Source organism: Ahaetulla prasina, chromosome 10, assembly GCF_028640845.1.
Source record: "Ahaetulla prasina isolate Xishuangbanna chromosome 10, ASM2864084v1, whole genome shotgun sequence".
In the NCBI taxonomy this organism is placed as follows: domain Eukaryota; kingdom Metazoa; phylum Chordata; class Lepidosauria; order Squamata; family Colubridae; genus Ahaetulla; species Ahaetulla prasina.
The window spans coordinates 33,047,724-33,068,934 of record NC_080548.1 but is presented as its reverse complement, the minus strand read 5'-3'; the positions used below and the strand labels follow the sequence as shown (position 1 = coordinate 33,068,934).

The 21,211-nt window shown below is 49.0% G+C and overlaps 1 protein-coding gene and 1 long non-coding RNA gene across 3 annotated transcripts; one reads left to right on the top strand and one right to left on the bottom strand.

Moving 5' to 3' along the window:
- Window positions 1-780: 780 nt before the first annotated feature.
- Window positions 781-9,572, bottom strand: LOC131204647 (transmembrane protein 229B-like). 2 transcript variants are annotated; one of them, XM_058196128.1, is made up of 2 exons: window positions 9,501-9,572; window positions 781-1,434 (listed from the first exon to the last, which is right to left on the bottom strand). In XM_058196128.1, the coding sequence occupies exon 2, from the start codon at window positions 1,422-1,424 to the stop codon at window positions 933-935; it is 492 nt and encodes a 163-aa protein (XP_058052111.1). In that variant the 5' UTR covers window positions 1,425-1,434; window positions 9,501-9,572; the 3' UTR covers window positions 781-932. The 2 variants fall into 2 exon arrangements, with proteins under 2 accessions (XP_058052111.1, XP_058052110.1); XM_058196127.1 differs by lacking the exon at window positions 9,501-9,572 and adding an exon at window positions 4,399-4,765.
- Window positions 1,373-21,055, top strand: LOC131204648 (uncharacterized). Its single transcript, XR_009156616.1, has 3 exons — window positions 1,373-1,503; window positions 13,760-13,874; window positions 20,959-21,055. It is a non-coding gene; the product is annotated as an uncharacterized LOC131204648 (long non-coding RNA).
- The last annotated feature ends 156 nt before the right edge of the window (window positions 21,056-21,211 follow it).

Sequence of the window (21,211 nt, the reverse complement as noted above, 5' to 3'; positions counted from 1 at the left end):
TTGTTAATCCAACGTATCCACCTGGCCAGGTGACGCCATGGATTAGGGAGGAAGGAGAGATCCCGACCTGGATATTGCACTGTGTGGTTTCTAAATTTATGGCTTGTTTGCATGAATCCTAGTTTGAAAGGCAGAGTTTATTCCTAGAGTCTGGAGCAAAGCCCAACCCTTTGACGGCTCAGCCAGGAACTGTGGTTAAGCCATCATGCCTTAAAGCATGGTTGGCAACTTTAAGATTTGTGGATTTCAACCCCCAGAATTCAGCTGTGCTGGCTGGGGAATTCTGGGAGTTGAAGTCCACAACTCTTAAAGTTGCCACAGTTGGACGGCCCTGCCTTAAAATTAAGTGTGAAGCTATTCTGGAATTGGGTCCCCACATCCTGCTAAGGGTTATCTTAGGTTGTCACTCAAACCAACTCTTTATTTATTTATTTTATTTGTCACAACATCATACAAAAAGATTATATAGTATATACACATATAAACATATAAACTCTACTGATTTGCAAACCAAGGTTTCTCAGGGGGGTGAAGAAAATTCTGAAGGGAATTGCAAACTTTTTGGTCAAAAACTGTAGGCAAGCATCACAGGGCCCCAAACGGTGGGCGGGACCAGGACCAGAACAATATCTCAATCAATTTCCCCTTAATTAAAAGTCAATAACTTGTCCTAGAGTTACTCCACTTTGTGGAATTTTTGGCTTTTTCTTTTGGAAGATTACAATCCAGTCACAAAACTTTTGAATTTTTTTAAAGGGAGGGTCTCCCGGATAGAAACAATCTGGGTCTCCAAGGCAGAAGTGGGGAGAGTCTGCTGGATAGGAACAGGGTCTCCGTGCAGAAACAGAGTCGGTGGGTCTCTGGACAGAAACAGGGTGTGGCTCCCCCAGACAGAAATGGGGAGGGGACTCCCCCCCTCCCCCCTCCTCAACTCAGTCCTCTTTGAGCGCAAAAGCGGCGCGAGGCCGGAAGGGCTTCCCGGCGCCGTCCACCCGGAGCCGCAGGACGTTGCGGATGACCAGGGTCTCGAGCAGGATGGAGCCCACGAACCAGAAGCCGCCGTACTCCAGCGTGACCAGCCCCATGAAGTTGTAGGCGAAGTGGCTGTAGTCCCAGGGGCAGGCGCCGAAGTGGCGCAGCAGCGCGCCCGTGGCGAACTCCCACAGGTAGATGCAGGCGGTGTAGAGCGCGGCGCGCGTGGGCAGGCGGCAGTGGCCCCGCAGGCGCAGGTAGAGCCGCTCCAGGATCAGCCCGCAGGTGCCGTAGATGAAGGGCGCCCAGGCGCTGCTGCCCCCGCGGAAGCGCCAGTCCTGCGCCGCGGCGAAGTCCCAGGTGGCCGTGAACAGCACCTCCGCCAGGTAGCCGTGCAGGGCGTACAGGTACCAGCGGCCCAGCGCGCTCAGCGGCTCCGCGGGGCTCCTCATGGCTGGGCACCTGCAAAGAGGGTGGGAGAGAGAAGAGAGGCAACAGTGAGGCGCAGTTTCATCGCGTTCCACCATACAGGTAACTCTTGACTTTCACATGGAAGCCCAAAATTTCTGTGGTTAAGGGAGATATTTGTTAGGTTTTGCCCCGTTTTACGACCGTTCTTGCCTCAGCCGTTAAGTGGAATGCTGTGGTTGATAAGTTAGTAACCCCGTTGTTAAGTGAATCTGGCTTTCCCCCCATTGGCTTCGCTCATCAGACGATTGCACAAGGGGAATCATGCAACGGTCATAACTCTGAGTCAGTTGCCAAGTGCCTGAATCCTGAGCAGGTGACCCTGGGGATGGTGCAAAAGGTCATAAATGTGAGAAACGGTCACAAGTCACATTTTTCAAGGCCGTCGTAATTTTCAGCGGCCGCTAATGAACTTCAAGCACTTGACAACAGACTCATAGTTATGACGGTTGCAGTGTCCCAAGGTCATGTGATCACCCTTTGTGACCTTCCCAACTGGCTTCCGACAAGCAAAGTCAATAGGGGGAAGCTGGATTCATTTAATGGCCATGAGATTCACTGAACGACACAAATGATTCGCTTAACGATGGTGGCAAAAATGGAGCAAAACTCATTTAACTTCTGCCTTCCTTAGCAACAGAACTTTGGGGTTCAATTGCGTCCTAAGCTGAGGACTAGCTGTAGTTCATTAATCAGACCAGCTCAGCTGTGCCCTGCGATGGAGCCAGTGGTGGGATATAAGTAATTTAACAACCGGTTCTCTGCCCTAATGATTTCTTCCAACAACCAATTTGCCAAACTGCTCAGAATGTTAACAACCGGTTCTCCCGAAGTGGTGCGAACTGGCTGAATCCCATCCCTAGATGGAGCCATGTTTGCCCTTTCACCCTGTACAACAACACAACAAGTTAGAAGAGGAACAAGTAAAGGAAACCATGATAGCATGGGCCAAAAATTTTGCATATTCAATAGATCTAGACAAATAGCAACAGTTACGGGAGAGGAACTGCAAATTAACAATGTCCACTGCACATAAAGAAAATCAATATAAAATATTTTATGGATGGCATGTGCCTCCTGAGAAACTGGCAAAAATGTTTAAAGATAAATCAGCTAAATGCTGGAAATGCCATCAGTTACCAGGATCTTCTTATCATATGTGGTGGACATGCCCGGAAGCTAAAAATTATTGGTATAAAATAAAGGGTTGGTTAGAAGAAATGACTTGGTTGGTTAGAAGAAATTGATTTAAAACTGGAGCTGTTTTTATTGGGTATTCTACCTGAGAAAATCACTAAAGAAAATATTTATTCGATTATACATGTAACAACAGCAGCAAGAATTGTTTTTGCGTAAAATTGGAAAGCAGAAAAAATACCCCTGGAATGAGAAATTATCCAAAAAATTTTAGATTGTGCAGAAATAAATAGATTAACTTTGATGATCAAAGAAAGAGAGGATTCAGCATATTTTAAGATATGGGACAAATTTTACCATTGGTTAGAAAAAAGATACAGATAAGCAACGGATAATTATGTAAGAAAATGGTATGATTAGAATATGGAACTTGTGAAAAATGGTAATAGATTAAATCAGGGGTGAAATGTAAAATTACCAGTTCTGTGGGTGTGGCTTGGTGGGTGTGGCTTGGTGTGGGCGTGGTCAACTTTTTTTTTTTTAACTTTTAAAAGCATTTTTTCTACAAAAAATTGCTTTTAAAAGCCTGTGATGATCAGGCAACTCAGCTGGGATAACCAGAGGGGAAAAAGCTTTTAAACGGTTCTGGCAATCCCAGCTGAGCCAGGCAATCATCAGAGGCTTTTTTTTAACTTTTAAAAGCATTTTTTCAGCTGAAGAAAACATGCTTTTAAAAGTAAAAAAAACCCTCTGATGATCGTGTGGCTCAGCTGGGCATGGGCGGGGTGGGGGGACCAGGGATTTTTGCTACCGGTTCTCTGAACCACCCACCATCATTACTACCGGATCGGGTGATCTGGTCCGAACCGGGAGCATTTCACCCCTGGATTAAATCGAAGTGAAGAAAGAATAAAGAATAAAAAGATGGAGAGCCATGAAGAAAACACCAAAGGTCACACGGAAGGAATGACTAATGTACTAAATGTTTGTTTGCTTACAAAAGAAAAAATGTAAAAAAGAAACAAACACAGCAAGGTAGGCTTAGCTGGAAGTGCTAGTTGGGCCCAGGGCAGAGTCCCCTGCCCTGTTGGTGAACTGGGCTTCCTTTTGTGGGAGGGTGCTTCTAAATCACCCCAAATCTTTGTAGAGAGGGCGGGAGTCAGCAGATCCTGCCCTCAGCTGTGCTTTTTTAAAATTTTTATTTCTTAGATTTATATGCCGCCCATCTCAGTATCGGGGACTCCGGGCAACTTATAGCCTAATACAAACAAGGCTATAAAACGGCCACCTAAAACTGTGCTGGCTGGGGAATTCTGGGAATTGAAGTCCATAGATCTTAAAGCGGTCAAGGTTGGACACCACGTTAAAAAACATTAAAACAATAAACACAACATTAGAATTAACAGAAAATTCGCTAAGATGGGACCAGCATACAGAGTTTGAGATCTTCTATTTAATCCATAGCCACCTCCATAATTCACCTCCACTTTCCCAATCTCCATCTGGGCCACTGGGCTGTTTCTTCAGAATTTCCTGGAAGAATTGAAGGGTCTCCACTATCCAGCCCCCCTCCCTCCCACCCCCTCCTCAGGAGCTAGCATCTGGGGACTCAGCTTTCAACAGGTTTTTCCCACCCCCAAAAAAATTGTTTTCATCCTTCCCAAACCTCCTGAGCTGGGCCTGTTCAGGCATCTTGTGGCAGGGAGTTCCACTTGCCCATTAGGGTTCCTGGTCAGCTTCTTCCCGGGAGCATCCAAAGAGCCAAACAGCCTCCAGCCCCACAACCTGCGCAAGTTGCATCCATCCATACAAATTCCTTACCTCCCAGTGATGCTACAGGCTTCGGTTGTGTTAACAGACCCGCAAACGAGCCAGGAGTCCGAAAAGGAGGACCACCACACTGCCCCAACCCTGGAAGGTCTCCCCGCGAGTAAAGCAGCACCAAGTTTTGTTTTGGGGCGGAGAGGTCTCTGGAGCCACCCTGGTCCCACAGAGCCGGTCCTACACCCTGTTTGGTGGGTGAGTCACCTCCTTGTTGGGGCCTCCGTTTCTCTGTCCCTGGAAGACACAATAATCACCTGGAGCTCACCTGGTGAGGCCGAGGTGGTTCAGCCGGATGCAGGAAACAGCATTTCCTTCTTACCTTTCATCTCAGACTCGTAACCTCCAGGGATAGAGCACCCATTAATAGTTTTTAAAAGATTTGTAAGTAATTTGACAAAGCCGCTGAATGTCCGGCTTAAAGCCCAGGTTACCTGGCATGATGCCACAGAAGCCCTGGTGCTGGCAGGGGTGAGGACCCGCCTCATTCCCTATTCTGTGCATTTTGCCTCTGAATTTCTGCCCCAGCCCTCCAGGCTTCTCTGGGGCAGCTGGCTTGGCACCTGCTTGGTGTTTTCAATCTCCCCAGCCAGGCTGGTAAACAGGAAGCCTAACCCCAGTTCTAGCCTTAGCCCTGACCCTGGCCACGCTGTGGGCTTCCTGCTTACAGGTAGTCCTCGACTTATGACCACAAACTCTCTGTTGCTAAGTGAGATTCTTGTTAAGCGGGTTTTGCCCCATTTTACACCCTTTCTTGCCCCAAGTTGTTAAGCGAATCACTGAAGTTATGAAGTTAGGAACATGGTTGTTAAGTGAACCTGGCTTCCCCATTGGTTTTGCTGGTCAGAAGGTCACAAAAGGGGGTCACATGACCCCGGGATACTGCGGCCGTCATAAATACGAGCCAGTTGCCAAGGAGAGCTAAATGTCTGAATTGCGAGGTGTAAATCCAGAAGGGTGGCAGCTCATGTAGAGCCAGCCATTGGCAGGTGCGACTGTGGGTCAAAGTGGGCTGGAGGGGACAGGTAAGCCTGGGAGCAAATGAGGAAGAGAGGAGCAGCTTACCTGGCAGTTTTGCTAATTTTGGCAAGTGCAGGCGTTGAATTTTGTTTTGAAAAAGGCTTTGAGGAAAGGCTGGGAGGTACAGGGAATGTGGCTGGTGGGGATCAGGTCTGAAATTTCAGATTCTTTTCTTTGCTCTGAAATCCACCTAAGAAACGGGGAAACCCCACAAGGGCCCTGTTGCCAGGGAGAGAAAAAGGGGCTTTGGGGCACTGCTGGTCTTGGCCCACGTCAGCCCTCCGAGGTAAGCCAGGGCAGGAAATAGCCTGGGCCAGAAATACTGGCTCTGATCCAAATGAATCAAGGAACCCAGAGTTCCCCCCTCAGGCACAAAGGTCCAGGCTCAGATGAGCCTCCTTCCGACACGTGATGTGAAGTCACGTCTCTCTGGAGGAGGCTGGGATGATGGGAAAGATGGAAGGATGGAAAAGAGGGGGAGGAGGGGGCTGGAAGAACTGAAGGACCCCATTCCCTTTGGAAGAAAGGAAGGAAGGAAGGAAGGAAGGAAGGAAGGAAGGAAGGAAGGAAGGAAGCAAGCAAGCAAGCAAGCAAGCAAGCAGAGGGAGGGAGGGGGAAAGGGAAGGAAGGAAGAAACCTATATACGTCTATGGAGATTCTCCGTCATCCAGGTCGTGGTTGTCCCCAAAGTGCTTTTTCAAGAGGCAACTGGACTTTTTGGTTTTTCTTTGAAGACGTTTCGCTTCTCATCCAAGAAGCTTCTTCAGCTCTGACTGGATGGTGGGGAACAGAAGAATTTATACTCCTTGCAGAGAATGCAAATGACCAGCTGTCTGCAAGGAGTGTAAATCCTTCCATTCCCCACCATCCAGTCCGAGCTGAAGAAGCTTCTTGGATGAGAAGTGAAATGTCTTCAAAGAAAAACCAGAAAGTCCAGTTGCCTCCTGAAAAAAGCACCTTTGGGACTACCTGTACCTGATTTTCTTTTAATGCCTGCATCAGATGTCCCAACAGCTTTCCGGTTCATCTGCACTCCTTTTAAATGGCATCACCCATTCACCACCCTCAACGGTCAAATAGTTTTCAGGTTATTAAACAGGCATTATTTAGACCTGTGTATTTCACTGTCAAAATATCCAATAAGCTGCCTGGGTCCTCCCTCACCCTGTACAGCCTGTTTTTGGGGTGTGTATCTCTCTCTCTCTCTCTCTCTCTCTCTCTCTCTCTTATTTATTTTTTTCTTAAGAAAATTTATAAGGCTGCCCAACTCACTTACAATGACTTTGGACAGTTTACAGAAATAAGACCTCAAAGATACGGAATTTGTGGATTTTTTTAATGGCATCCTGATCGCGTGATCTTTACAGTGTTGTTTGTGTAGATTTGCCTCAGGAGGTACTTCAGTTTGTACCTCTTAGTCATATAAATGGGAGTATTGGGTAAGATTTCCCTACCGACTTTATTAATCATCTATAGACGGAAACACTCAAAATGATAGTTCTCCAAGCTTGGCAGCCTTGTGGACTTCAACTCCCAAAATTCCCTGACATGAATGTGTTCTTTTTGAGGTGAATCCCCCTTTGTGGCCTGCTTATTCTTTCACAATCCCTTCCTCTACAATCTCTCCGCTCTAGAGGGGCAGGAGAAAAGAATCAGGAATGGCTGGTTGGAGAATTCTGGGAGTTGAAGTCCACAAGTCTTCAAGTCGCCAACAGCATGTTATCCTGTTATAGGGTAACACCTAAAAGACAAATAAAGAGCACAGAAGTGCCTACCGTTCCTGTCCTATTGTTCCCTTCATTATATCAAATTAATATAGTTGATGCATATTTTTTACATATATATATATATATATATATATTTTCTTCAAGATATGTTGTTTTATCTATGATAATTGTTTGTGTATACTGTTGTGACAAAAAAGAAAAAAAAATTTAAATACTCAACGGGTCCTTCTGACTCCAGGGATGCCTCCCCACCTAACCTGTGGCATCCCCCTCCCCAAACCTTTTAAGGGCAGTATTCCCCAGCCCCTCACCCTTAATCAACTGTCCTTTTTGGTTCCATGGGGGGGGCACATACAGAGTGGGCTAATTAGGAGGCGTGATCAGTGGGCCCAGTGGTAATTGTGATGGGGGGGTGGGGGTGGGGTCCATGGGGTTTATCGATGACATAACCAGATGTGTTTTCAACCTATTGGGAAAACACCTTTTTCCAGAATGTGTTGGACCCAGGATTGTGAGTTTTGCAGGGTTCACTTTTGGCCATTGAGGCTGCTGCCCATCTGTTGGGGAGGTGGGGCTGTTTCAGCCTCTCTTTAAAGATCTTCCAGGCAAGCCCAGGCATTGTTCACAAGCACACACGCACATACTACACACCCCTGAGTCACATTGTGGACTGAGATGGGCGATTTCTAAATTTGACATAGACATAAATAAAACGAAGAAAGATCTCCACCTATAAAGCTTCATGTTTTTCAGGCTTGGCTTCTTTCAGATGTGTGGACTTCAACTCCCAGGATTCCTCATGCTGGCTAGGGAATTCTGGGAGTTGTAGTCCACATATTTTAAACTTGCATGACATCTGGGGAGTTCTGGGCTTTGTAGTCCACCCACCTTAAAAGTGCCCAAGCTTGAAAACCAGGTCTAAAGCTCTCCTGGACCAAACACAGGACCTCAACATCTGAGGATCCCAAAAACTGTGCCTGGAATCGCCCTGAGGCTGAGAGATGAGGGGGAGGAGGAGGAGGAGGAGGAAGCTCTCAGACGAGGAGTGAAATCCAGCAGCTTCTGACAGGTTCTGGACAACCGGTAGTGGAAATTTTGAGCAGTTCAGAGAACCGGCAAATGCCACCTCTGGCTGGCCCCAGAGTGGCGTGGGAATGGGGATTTTGCAATATCCTGCCCCTGCACGCCTACCAGGCCACGCCCACAGAACCGGTAGTAAAAAAATTTGGATTTCCACCACAGTCTCAGATCCCAAACCTTCCATCCTGCCTTGGCATAAAGCCAGCTCCTTCGCCACAAAGCAATTCAGACCACTTGAGTGGGAGTGTTGAAGGAGGGCCGGAGAGCCCTCACCCCGTCCTTGAAGTTCTCCACTCCAACCTCCATTTCCTGGCTTTTGAAACCCCCTCCACAAACTCCAGCTGGGTCCGGTTTCCTAGTCCACAATTGGCAGTTCACAGGTGGGCGATCATTTGGTGGCATTGCATTTTGCACACTTCGCAGTTCGCACCCAAACCAAGGAACCGCATTTGGGCTTCCCACGAGATGCTGACTCGCACTGTGTACTGAGCCAGGATCCTGGTTGCCGCTCCTGGGACGCATCCTGGCTTGGTGCCCGGAACTGCAGAGAGGACCCTCTTTTGCCTCTGAGTGGTGGGTGGGGACCACTCCCCAAAGTCTCCCCCACACAATTTGTATTCCTTTGCATCGCGCTGCCTTGTGTTGCATTGCATTGCGTTGCATTGGTGGTGCTGGGCTTACTGTTCCTTATTCTTTTATTTTGAGGGGTTTTTTTTAAATTGCCTGTAAGCCACCTAGAGTCAATGAGAGTGGGGGGGGGCATAAAGACATTCTAAATAAAACAAATAGAACAAAAATTGCTCTATGTTGCATTGTGTTGCATGCAGATTAGAAAAAATATTTTGTGGAGCTTCTGGGGGTCATCCTGAGCCTGGAGAGGACTCCGTATAAAACTGACACCCACCCCCACAAACAAACTCTCCCCCTCTCTGGTTTAGACCAGACAACCAGCAGCTCTCAGATTTGAAGGTGAAAACTTTCTCCTTCTGGAAAGTCACTGCTAGGGATCTGCACCAAAACTCTCAAAAGATCTGGAATTCTGCCCTCCTGGGTAGCTCTGGTGCCCTCCCACCTGGGCTCCTTCCGACGCCCCAACCAAGATGCCAGCTGGGTCTCAGGCAGCTGGCACCCACTGAAAGGCCCCTGGCATCAGCCGTTCTCCCTGCTTCTCTCCCTGATCCAGCTGGCATAGACCCCCCCCCCTCCAAGCCCTCCAGCCCTTCCTCGGCTTGTGCCAACCTGCAAGGGCACAGCTCCTCCACTCCTCCCGTTTACCTGGCACCTGCGAGAGCCGAAGGCCGAGGAAGGCAGGCAGTGCTGAAAGATGCGCTGCCTCGGAGTGCCTGGCGTGAGGCTGACACTGGACTGCCACACTCGAACCTGGAGGGCAGAGTCGTTCCCTGGGTGGCAGGTGCGGTTTGGCAGCCCCAAAGGTGAGGGAGGAAAGGCCCCGGAGGGAGGGAAGGGCTAAGCACAAGAGCCAGACACAAGACACAAGAGCTGTGCCCAGCTGGAGCTCAGAATGATTTCTTTGGAAGTTTCTTGCCAGTTCCAGCAAGCTTGACTTGAGGACTAGCAGCTTGGTTCTATAAAAAAAGAAGAAACAAGCCCAGCTAAACCCTCAACTGCTAACCCAGATGACGGGGAGAGGAAAGCTAACATTCATACTTTGCCATCTGATAATCTAGTAAGTCCTTGACTTACAACCTTTCTTAACAATTGTATTGATTTGCTTAACAACCATGTCGAGAAAGGTTGTAAAATGGGACAAAACTCACTTAAAGACTGTCCTGCTTAGCAGTAGAAATTCTGGACTCAATTGTGGTCATAACTCGAGGACTCCCTGTAGTGTGACTTCTTTGGAAATGGAACAAACATTTGAAAGGAAAAATAAAAGGAGTTTCCGGCTTTAACACATTTGATTCCCAGAAATTGTAATGGGGGAAGCTCTCTTCCCGAGGGGGCTGCTCCGTCACGTGGGGGGGGTGTTGCACTTCAAGGGTGAGTCACCCCACAAGCAAAGCAAATAAGGCAGGAAGGCGTCATTGGGAGCAGCAGAAGTGCCTCTTTAGAGCAGGGGTCTTCAACCTTGGCAACTTTAAGACTTGTGGACTTCAACTCCCAGCATAACTGGCTGAGGAATTCTGGGAGTTGAAGTCCACAAGTCTTAAAGTTGCCAAGGTTGGAGACCCCTGCTTCCTTCTGGGGTTGAATAGAGAGAGTTGGTTAGACTTTTGGAACAGGGAGCCGAGTTGCTCTACATTATAAAGTGCCCTATAAACTAATTTTAATTTATTTAACCGCCTCTTCTTGAATTGTGTCCTGAGCTCAGTTCCCACAAGGGCCCTTGACAGTTTGCAAGACGCTGAAAGAGCACTTGATTCGGCCAGCGAGGTGGGAAAGGTTCTCCGTTTTAAACCCCCCGAGATGTGTTAATTGTGAGAAAGAGGCTTAAATGCTCTTGTGGCATTTAATTGTGGCAAAGCAATCACATAGGAGCAGGTGAACAAGGTGTAATCCCTCCCAGATTGTGCAATGCAAACTCTTGAGTGGGCCGACTGAGCAGGCTCTCTTTATTAATTCTGCTTTTTATGCGTTCTCTTGATTTCTTTCTTTTTTTTTTTTTTGCATCATAACAGAATAATAGAGTTGGAAGGGACCTTGTAGGTCCTGTAGTCCAACCCTCTGCTCAAGCAGGAGACCTTATCCCATTTCAGACAAATGGTTGCCCAATCTCTTCTTAAAAGCTTCCAGTGTTGGAGCATTCACAACTTTATGAGGCAAGCCATTAATTGTTCTCCTTGTCAGGAATTTTCTCCTTAGTTCTAGGTTTGCTTCTCTCTTCAATTAATTTCTATCCGCTGCTTCTTATCTTGCCTTCTGGTGCTTTGGAGATCGGGCTGACCCCGTCCTCTTCTTTGTGGCAGCACCTCAGATATTGGAAGATGCTATTATGTCACTCCTGCGCCTTATTTTCACTAGACTAGACATACCCAATTCTACTCTTCATCAGAGGTGGGTTTCAGCAGGTTCTGACCAGTTCTGGAGAACCAGTGGCAGAAATTTTGAGTAGTTCGGAGAACCGGTAGTAAAAATTCTGACTGGCCCCGACTCCGTCTATTCTCTGCCTCCCGAGTCCCAGCTGATTAGGAGGAAATGGAGATTTTGCAGTATCCTTCCCCTGCCACACCCACCAAGCCACGCCACGCCCGTTAAGTCACGCCCACAGAACCAATAGTAAAAAAAATTGAAACCCACCACTGGTCTTCATGTGCCTTTGATCCCCTAATCATCCTTGTTGCTCTTTTCTGCACTCTTTCCAGATTCTCAACATCTTTTTTATAATATAGCAACCAAAACTGGATACAGTCAGTCATATTGGGGGGCGTTTTACGCTGGAGCTGGCTGATGGAATAAGCGAGAGGACCTCACCTCCTCACGCCCTTGGATCCCAGTTTTATTTAATTCCTGTTAATTTCAGTGTTTTCTACATTTTTAAAAATTATAATAAGCAACCCGGAATTATTTTTGGATATTGAGGTGTGGGTAGCATATAGGAAGAGGATAAAAACTCTGGCCCCTTGCAAGACCAGCTGCAGCTGACCTGGAGCAAAGCATTACAAAGGGGGACCCTACCAGATGCCTCCCCCCCACCCAAAGACCCACAGTGGCTGATAAGGAAAAAAATAACCCTGACATTTGCTCCTCCCTGCCCCACCCCCCAAAAAAGTATGAGAAATTTGGAGAAGTTGGACAGTCCAAAGTTGGAGAAATTCAGATGGCGTGGAGTTTCCCCAAGGGCTCTTGGGCATTGTAGTTCTGCCAGGGGGTGGGGCCTCCTCTAGCTCCTCCCCCGGAGTATAAGGTTGGGTAGAGGTGACCGTGCTTGCCACTGGAGGGCGCTGCAGGCTTTGTGGTTGGCTGGATGCTCCATGGGTGACTCCAACTCCCATTGCCCACAAGTTGCTCACTTGGGAAGGGTCCTGTTTATTTGAGGTGGGGGGGGGGAGAAAGACACCTTTCTTCTTCAAACTGAGATGAGGTGGATTTGGGAGGGAAACTAACCTGGTTTTTCCAACCTGCTGATTTAAATATAGACCGGGGTGGGTGTGTGGGTGTTGAACCTTGGTAACTAAGACCTGTGGACTTCAACTCCCAGAATTCCCCAGCCAGCCAGGGGGGCGGGCTGGGGAATTCTGGGAGTTGAAGTGCACAAGGTTGGACACTCTCCTATTGTAGATATTTGTTTGGTCAAAGCCAGAAAAAAAAATCTTTTTAAGAGAGAAGAACGCTCGGCCATTCCATGGATTACGTGTTGCCTTTTTAAAAGAAATTGATTTTAGAAGGATTTTTTTTTAAAAGTTTTTGTTCCTAGAATTATTTGGTTGTGGGGCTTTTTGGGGACAGATTTGTAGGCGAGGCACAGATGGAAGAAGGTTTGATCTCTTGTTTGGTCTCCGGGATGCAGAAGAGAAATGCCGGCTGCCTTCAGGAGGGCAGATGGGCGCCTGGGGGACTTTGACAGCAGCTTCTGCCTTCGATGGGGAAACTCAGCCCACCCACTATGCCCCTCTTTTCTTTCACCTTCCTTTCTTCCCAAAGCATTGCACACAAATGAAATATTGACCTCATACTGGAAGGCTCCCTAAATCAATCCCTCCCTCCCTCCCTCCTCTTCCTTTTTCTCTCTATTCTGCCTTGTATTTTCTTCTTCCTTTTTTCCTTCCTTCCCTCCCTCTCTCCTTTCCATTTATCTCTATTCTCCCTCCAATTCCCTCCCTCTCTTTTGTCCTCTTCCTCCTCCTCCTCCTTTTCCTTCCTCTCCTCCTCTTCTTCCTTCCTTCCTTCCTTCCTTCCTTCCTTTCTTTCTTGTTCTTCTTTTCCTCCCCCCTCTCCTCTAATACTCTCTCTGTGTGTGTCTCCCCTTCCCTTGTTTCCTAAGTGAGCTGGGCCTGATGAGCCACCACTTCCCATGGGACTTTCCCTCCCTCCCTCGGTGCGTGGGGTGTGCTGGACTGGCCACCTACGCAGCAGATCTCCACTGTGGATGCCATATGATTGTGCTTGTTGTTCCTCGTTGCCATGGTGATGATGTTGGTTTAGCAATAAAACTTAGGATATTTCCCGGGGATCTTGGCTCACAAGGTTTGCAAAGCTCGGCCTGCCTGCATTCCCACTGACTTTTTCCCTGTGGAATTTCCCACGGCTTTCTCCCCACTCCAGCGTCGATGCCCTCCTCCAGGCGGCTTCGGCTACATCCACCCCTTGGCCTTTCTGATGCTGCCGTGGTTCTCCGAGGGCAGCTGCCCGGGATCAGACTAAATGACCTCTGGGCATCCCTTGGTGAGACTTGCAAACTCTGAAAAGCCCAGAGCCTTCCTGGCGATCGTCTCGGCTCCTTCCTCCTTATTCCAGCCCCTGTTGTGGGTCAGGACATCCGAGCCAAGTCTCGGACCAAAATAATCCCTTTTATTTATATTCTCCTTTGAGCTCTTCTCATTTCTTGGCTTGTAAACTGTTTTTTTTTTTTCCAGACCAAACTTGGAAATGGCGAGCCGACCTTGAGAGAGGCATTTGCTCTGCCGTCTCCCAGCTTTTCCCAGGCCGGCAGGCTTGACCTCTGTCAAAAAGAGGCTTTGGAAGGAGCAGGTAATACTGTCGGGAAAAAGATCATTTAAACGCTTCACAAAACTCGGGAATATATATGTATATATATATATATATATATATATATATATATATATACAGTATATTTATTTATTTATTTATTCAATTTTTAGAGCCAATCATCTCATATATGTTGGCTCTGGGCAGCTCACAAAATGAAAAACCCCAGCAAAATACAATAAACGGAATACAAATAGTCCATAAAACTCTATTAAATGAAGATTATCAAAGCCTTAAAAAACACAAACCATTTAAAATCCATATCCCCTGAGCAAAAAAACTGTCTAGCGGGGCTCCACATATACCCAGGAAGAAAGGAATGGCAAAAAATAAATATAAGCTATTCTGATTCCCTTTATTTGGAAGTGCTATCTCACAGGAGGCATAAGGAGAATTACTAGGCAGAATTCCACCTCCCATCTATTTTTTCCGTTTTCTTTTGTGGACTAGAAACTTGATTCTAGCCCCCTTTCAGTGAATACGTTGCAGCGATCCAACAAGGATTCTAAAATCTGTAGGTGGATCAGGTTCGGCATAGCTACCCTTAATTTCTGTGGCAAGGAAGGAAAGGAAGGAAGGAAGAGGGGAAGGAAGAAGGGATGGAGAAGGAAGGAAGGAGGAGGGAGGGAGAAGGAAAGAAAGAAGAAAGGAAGGAAGAAAGGTAGGAATGAAGAAAAGGAGGAAAGGAAGGAGGGAGGGAGAAGGAAGGAAGAGGAAGAAAGATAGGAAGGAAGAAAAGGAAGGAAGGAGGGGGGGGGGGAGGGAGGGAGGGGGGGAGGAAGGAAAAGGGAGGGAGAAGGAAGGAAAAGGAAGAAAGGTAGGAAGGAAGAAAAGGAGGAAAGGAAGGAGGGAGGGAGAAGGAAGGAAGAGGAAGAAAATAGGAAGGAAGAAAAGGAAGGAAGGGGAGGGAGGAGAGAAGGAGGAGGAGAAGGAAGGAAGGAAGGAGGGAGGAAGAAAGGAAGAAAGAAGAAAGGAAGGAAGGAAGGAGGAAGGAAGGAAGGAAGAAAAGGAGGAAAGGAAGGAGGGAGGGAGAAGAAAGGAAGGAAGAAGAAGGAAGGAAGAAAGGAAGGAAGGAAGGAGGAGGGAGGGAGGAAGGAGGGAGGAGAAGGAAGGAAAAGGAGGAGAAGAAAGGAAGGAGGAAGGAAGGAGGAGGAGGAGGAGAGGGAGGGAGAAGGAAGGAAGGAAAAGGGGGGGAGAGGGAGAAGAAAGGAAGGAAAGAAAAGGAAGAAAGTAGGAAGGAAGAAAAGGAAGGAAGGGGAGGGGAGGAGAGAAGGAGGGAGGGAGAAGGAAGGAAGGAAGGGAGGGAGAGGAAGAAAGGTAGGAATGAAGAAAAGGAAGGGGGAGGGGAGAAGGAGGGAGGGAGAAGGAAGGGAGGAAGGGATGGGATGTCTACAGCAACTGTGTTATGAGGTGAGGGATCATATGAGTTGGTGGGATTAAAATGTCACTTTGCAAAACTTTTGATCCTGATCCAGTTTTAAATTTTGTTTATTCACTTGTTTATTTATTTATTAGTTTTGTGGTCGTAAGTTGAGGATGACCTGTGTAAGGAGGCTCCTTCCTGTTGTAAGAGGGTGACATGGATGTACAGATAGTCCTGACTTAACAACAGTTCATTTAGTGGCCGTTCGAAGATACAACAGCACTGAAAAATGTGACTTATGACCATTTTTCACACATATGCCCATTGCAGCATCCCCATGGTTTATGTGATCAAAATTTGGCCACTTGGCAACTGACTCACACTTATGGCGGTCGCAGTGTCCCAGGTCACATGATCCCCTTTTGCAACCTTCTGACAAGCAAAGTCCATGGGGAAGCCAGTTTCGCTTAACAACCGAGTTGCTAACTTACCGTCAGTGATTCACTTTACAACGGTGGCAAGAAAGGTCGTAAAACAGGGCAAAACTCACTGAACAACCATCTGTCTTAGCAACCTAAATCCTGGGCTCCATTGTGGACTACATGCATTAAATGAGCTGAGCCCATTTTGGGGGAAGATTTGAGGTGCCCTGCAAGAAAAGCCAGCGTCTCATTGGGGCGAGCGAGGGCTGAGTCTTGCCCTAGATTTCTGCAACTTCCCCCCCCATTGCGTCCCCCCCCCCCCAGAAAAAGGCTGACGAGGCTCCTGGGCAGCCGCAAGACGACAAACGCTCTGCTGCGGCTGCCACAACTGTGGTTCCCACGACACTGGGGGGTGGGGTGGGGGCTCGGGTGAGTAATCAGCATCAGCCGCCTGGGGAGCTGTGCCTTTAAAAGGCAAAAATGGCCTTTTTTTTTCCTTCCAAGAAGACAAAAAAAAAAAAAAAACAAAGAGAAAAAGATCAGTGGGGAACATTAGCAAAATCTCCTTGCTGGACGAGGGTCTCCTTGCGGAGGGTGGGAGCTGGAGGGCAATTTTTCCTAACTTTGGGCAAGGAGAAGGAAAAAAACCGGAAGGCTTTGGCCAGGAGGGGAGGAGGGCACCGTCTGCCTCCAGGCTTTTCCAGGCTGGTCCTCAGGAAACGGCCAGGGGGCTTAGGGAGCGGAGACCCGGCCTCGTTTTTCAAGGGGGCAGCTGGTCCTCGACTTACGACCACAAGGGAGCCCCAAATTCCTGTTACTCAGGGAAACATTTATTGAGTTTTGTCCCATTTCTTGCCACAGTTGTTAAGGGAATCTGGCCTCCCCCATTGACTTTGCTGGTCGGGAGGTCGCAAAAGGGGATCACGTGACCCCCGTCATAAATGGGACTCAACTGCCAAGCCTCTGACCCCAAGGCGGCTGCAATGGCCGCAAGGGGGAAAAATGGTCACAAGTCACTATTTTCGGTACCGTTGTAACTTCGAAGGGTGGCTGAATGAATGCCTGTAAGTCAGGGACGGCCTGCAGGACAGGAGCGGAAAGGGAAGCAGACCCAGAGTACTACTTCACTTCTCCCCCCAAAACAGACAAAGGGGGTGGGTGGGCTTCAGGGAGTCCCACCAGGGAGGTGGTGAAAAGAGTTTGTCCCCCACCAGCTTTTAAAAGTGGTGGCCTTAGTCTGTAGTGCATGAAACAGACGGGAAGGAAGGAAGGAAGGAAGGAAGGAAGGAAGGAAGGAAGGAAGGAAGGAAGGAAGGAAGGAAGGAAGGAAGGAAGGAAGGACAAGAAGGAAGGAAGGAAGGAAGGACAAGAAGGAAGGAAGGAAGGAAGGAAGGAAGGAAGGAAGGAAGGAAGGAAGGAAGGACAAGAAGGAAGGAAGGAAGGAAGGAAGGACAAGAAGGAAGGAAGGAAGGAAGGACAAGAAGGAAGGAAGGAAGGAAGGACAAGGAAGGAAGGAAGGACAAGAAGGAAGGAAGGAAGGAAGGAAGGAAGGAAGGAAGGAAGGAAGGAAGGAAGGAAGGAAGGAAGGAAGGAAGGAAGGAAGGAAGGAAGGAAGGAAGGAAGGAAGGAAGGAAGGAAGGAAGCAAGGAAGGAAGGAAGGAAGGAAGGAAGGAAAAGAGGGAAGGAAGGAAGGACAAGGAAGGAAGGAAGGAAGGAAGGAAGGAAGGAAGGAAGGAAGGACAAGAAGGAAGGAACGGAGGACAAGAAGAAGGAAGGAAGAAAGGAAGAAAGGAAGGAAAAAAGGAAGGAGGAGGAAGGAAAGAAGTAGGGACAAGAAGAAAGGAAGAAAAGGAGGAAGTTATGAGGGAGGGCTTGTGGGTTGTTGTTTTTTTAAGAAAAAGGAAGAAAGAAAAAGAAGAAGGGAAGAAGGTTGAACCAGGGCATGTGGGTGGGGGACTGAACCATTCTGGGGATGGGATTGGCCCCTGCCAGGTGAGAAGTGAAAGTCAGGCGGGGCCCTTTCCTGAACTTCCTACCATCCAGAGAAGCTCCTGTCAGTTGCTCCCTTCCCTTTAAAACTTTCCTGGACTTTCCGTCTTCAAAAGTCCCTGGAGAGAATCTGGTTCCCCCCCCCCCATGGCACCTTGTGTCTTTTGTGACACCTGCGGTGTCCCCGGGATCGCCTGATCCATTTTTGCGACCATTGGACAAGGATAGTCAGTGGAGGGGCCAGATTCACTTAACGACCGTGTTCCTAACTTACGAACTTCAGTATTTCACTTCACAACCGTGGCAAGAAAAGTTGTAAAAATGGGGCAAAACTCACTTAACAAATGCCTGGCTTATCAACAGAAATTGTGGCGGTAACTGGAGGGCTACCTGTATAAATAAATGTTATAAATGTTGTACCTTGATGAAGGTATCTTTTCTTTTGTGTACACTGAGAGCATCTGCACCAAGACAAATTCCTTGTGTGTCCAATCACACTTGGCCAATAAAAAATTCTATTCTAAAAGAATAGAAGGCAATAACCCCCTCCCTCGCCCCCCCCTCCTCTCAAAGAGACTGCACTGGGTCATGTGCAGAGGAGCCAGTTTGGGGTCATTTGCACAGGGGCTGGGGTGTTCCCCCCCCCTTCCCCAGCCCTTCCTTCTCTCCAGCGGCTGCTCTTCCCCCCCCCCCTTCGGCTCCTGAGGATTTGGTCAACACGTGTTTTCTCTCCAAAGCGTAATTGCTTCAGAAAACCAGGCCCAGCGCATTCCTGGGGCGTGACTTCACAATGACGCACCAGGGGAGTGTGCAAGACAAGCTACGGACCAGCACGGCCTCCCCTGCTTTGCCTCATTCCTCCTGAACCCCAAATCTCAGCTGAGCTTCCTTTGAAAGGGGGCCTGCTCCCTATCGGCCCCAGAATAGCAGTCGGCTTTGGAGGTCTTCTAAACCAACCCCCTGCTCAAGCAGGAGACCCTACATCCTTTCAGACAAATGGTTCTCCAATTTCTTCTTAAAAACCTCCAGTGATGGAGCACCCACAACTTCCGGTGGCAAGCCGTTCCACTGGTTCATTGTTTTCACTGTCAGGAATTTCTTTCTTAGTTCTAGCTTGCTTCTCCCTTTGATGAGTTTCCATCCGTTGCTTCTTTTCCTGCCCTGGGGGGGGGGGGGCTTTGGAGGATAGCTTGACTCCCTCTTCTTGGTGACAGCCCCTGAACATGTTAGAAGTGCATGGCTGGCTAAGGAATTCTGGGAGTTGAAGTCCACACGTCTTAAAGTTGCCAAGTTTGCAGAGCCCTGCCTTAGATGAATGGAATCTGGCACTGTTTCCCAGAGAGACCCCAAAAGGACAGGAGGATGGAGGAGAAATCACGCCTTTCATCTCCCCCTCCTCGGCCCTCCCGACCCCTCTCCCCATCTTTTCTCTCCCTCCCAGCTTCCCCCCCCCAAAAAAGACTTCAATTCCCCCCTTGGGTTGCTGGTTGTGAATTCCGATCCAACCTCCCTGCCCATCCTCCTCCTCACTGCTTGGAACCGGCTGCTCTAACCACTGCACCCTTGGCCAGCACCGTGCACACCCCGCCCTCTTCCTCGGGCAAGGAAAGGTGAATCGGCCCTTTGTGCTGGGCGGGGAGAGGCTGTGCCAGCCAAGATGCCCTGGCGACGCTCGGCTGGCTGGCAAATCGCGGCTTTTCCCAGCTCGCCACAAAGAGCCTGTTCTCTGCCCGGTTCGGCATCTGGGGAGGGAGGGAGGGAGGGAGGGGCTGCCTGCTCCCCCTTCCCCCCATTGCACTTTGCAGCTGATTGACAGAGAGGGCATCATGGGGGGGCTTAGCCTTTCCTTTCCCAGAATCCCCCTCGGGAGGGAGAAGGGCAGAATGGCAGCCTCCCCTCCGTGGCTTCGGTTTCCGTGGCTTCGCTTTCAGGCACGCGTGTCTGTGCATTGCACAAGCGAGAGGGAAGGATTGGGCTGTGTGTTCCCTCCTCATCTGGATCATATTTGTTTTCCTTTCCTCTGAGACGGCTGGGAACTTCTCCTGCCTGGGCTGGCAAAATGCATTACTTTGAATGGCAAGGAGAGGGATCAGCTTCTCCAACCAGGGGCCCAACCGCCCCCCCCCAGACATTCAGGGGGTTGCAGGCCAAAGGCAAAGAGCTCCCTTTGACTTGCTCTCTGCCATGTTTCTTTTCCCACTGTGGGGGTCCCCAGACCCTTTGATTTCATTCATCCATTTACGCTTCCCCAAGAGGCTTTTGGGGGGTTTCTTCCTTGCATTGGGGCCATCTCCCCTCCTGGGCCCCGCGAGACACCGTCCTCCCCATTGGAGGGAGTTGGGGGCTGAAAGACCACCCTTGGGGCCCTTCCCCCAGCTCAGCTGAGAAACCCAGGACCCCCTCCCCTCTGCCCCCTCCCGGCCCCCCTCTCCCTCAGCCCCTGCTCTGCTCAACAGCCGGAGATGGGGGGCCAAAGCGGCCCTCGGATTCCCAGAGAGCACCTGGCAGGGGCTTGTCTGGGCTGGAAGCTAAGCAGGGTTGGGCCTGGGGTCTGCAGGGTGGGGTGGGGTCCCCAGGATAGGATTCCCAAGGCTGCAGAGAGAAATTGAAAAGACCAGGACAGGGGAAGACAATCAGATGGAGAAATTTCCACAAAGTTCCCAATTCTGTTCAAATTCTCCAAATGTGGCACAGATGGGCCTTGCCTTACGGCCACAATTCAGCCCAAAATTTCTGCTGCTAAGTGAGACATTTGTTAAGTGAATTTTGCCCCATTTTTACGACCTTTCTTGCCACTTTTTGTTAAGTGAAGCCCTGCAGTTGCTAAGTTAGTCGTACGGTCGCTAAGTGAATCTGGTTTTCCCATTGACTTGGCTTGTCAGAAGGTCGCAAAAGGGGATCACGTGACCACGGAACACAGCAAACGTCATCAATACGAACCAGTTGCCAAGAATCAGAATTTTGATCACATGACCATGGGAAAGCTCAAACGGTCTTAAGCGTGAAAAATGGTCATCGGTCACTCTTTTCAGTGCCCTTGTAACTTCAAATGGTCACTAAATGAACTAAGTCAAGAACTCCCTGTATTTTTGCAACTGCCCCCCCTCCCTCTTTTTTCGGCAGCCTTTACCCCCTCCCCTCTCCCCAAGCCCAAATGCAGCATCAGCCCAGGGAAGGGGGGGGGGAAAGGTGGCAGAAAAAAGAGGGAGGGGATGTTGCAGACGGTTGGGGGGCTCAGGAAAGATGTCCTCTGCACACTCTCAAGTGCCCCCCATTTCTGCTTCTCTTCCAGGCTCTCTTGGGGCTCCCAACGCACTCACCATCTCCCCTTGCGGTTAACCTGGAATTAACCCGGCTTTCTGGCAGGGCACCAAACAGCGACTCCCAAGCTACCCAACAGGCTGAGTTGGTTCAACAGGTCAAGCTTCTCCTGAGGCTGAGCCAATTACACACCTGTAGAGGCAGATTCCGAGTGTTGCATGTTTCAGCAATCCTGCATATAAGTGTGCATTTGGCAGGGTGCGTGTGAAGACTTTGGTTCCTAT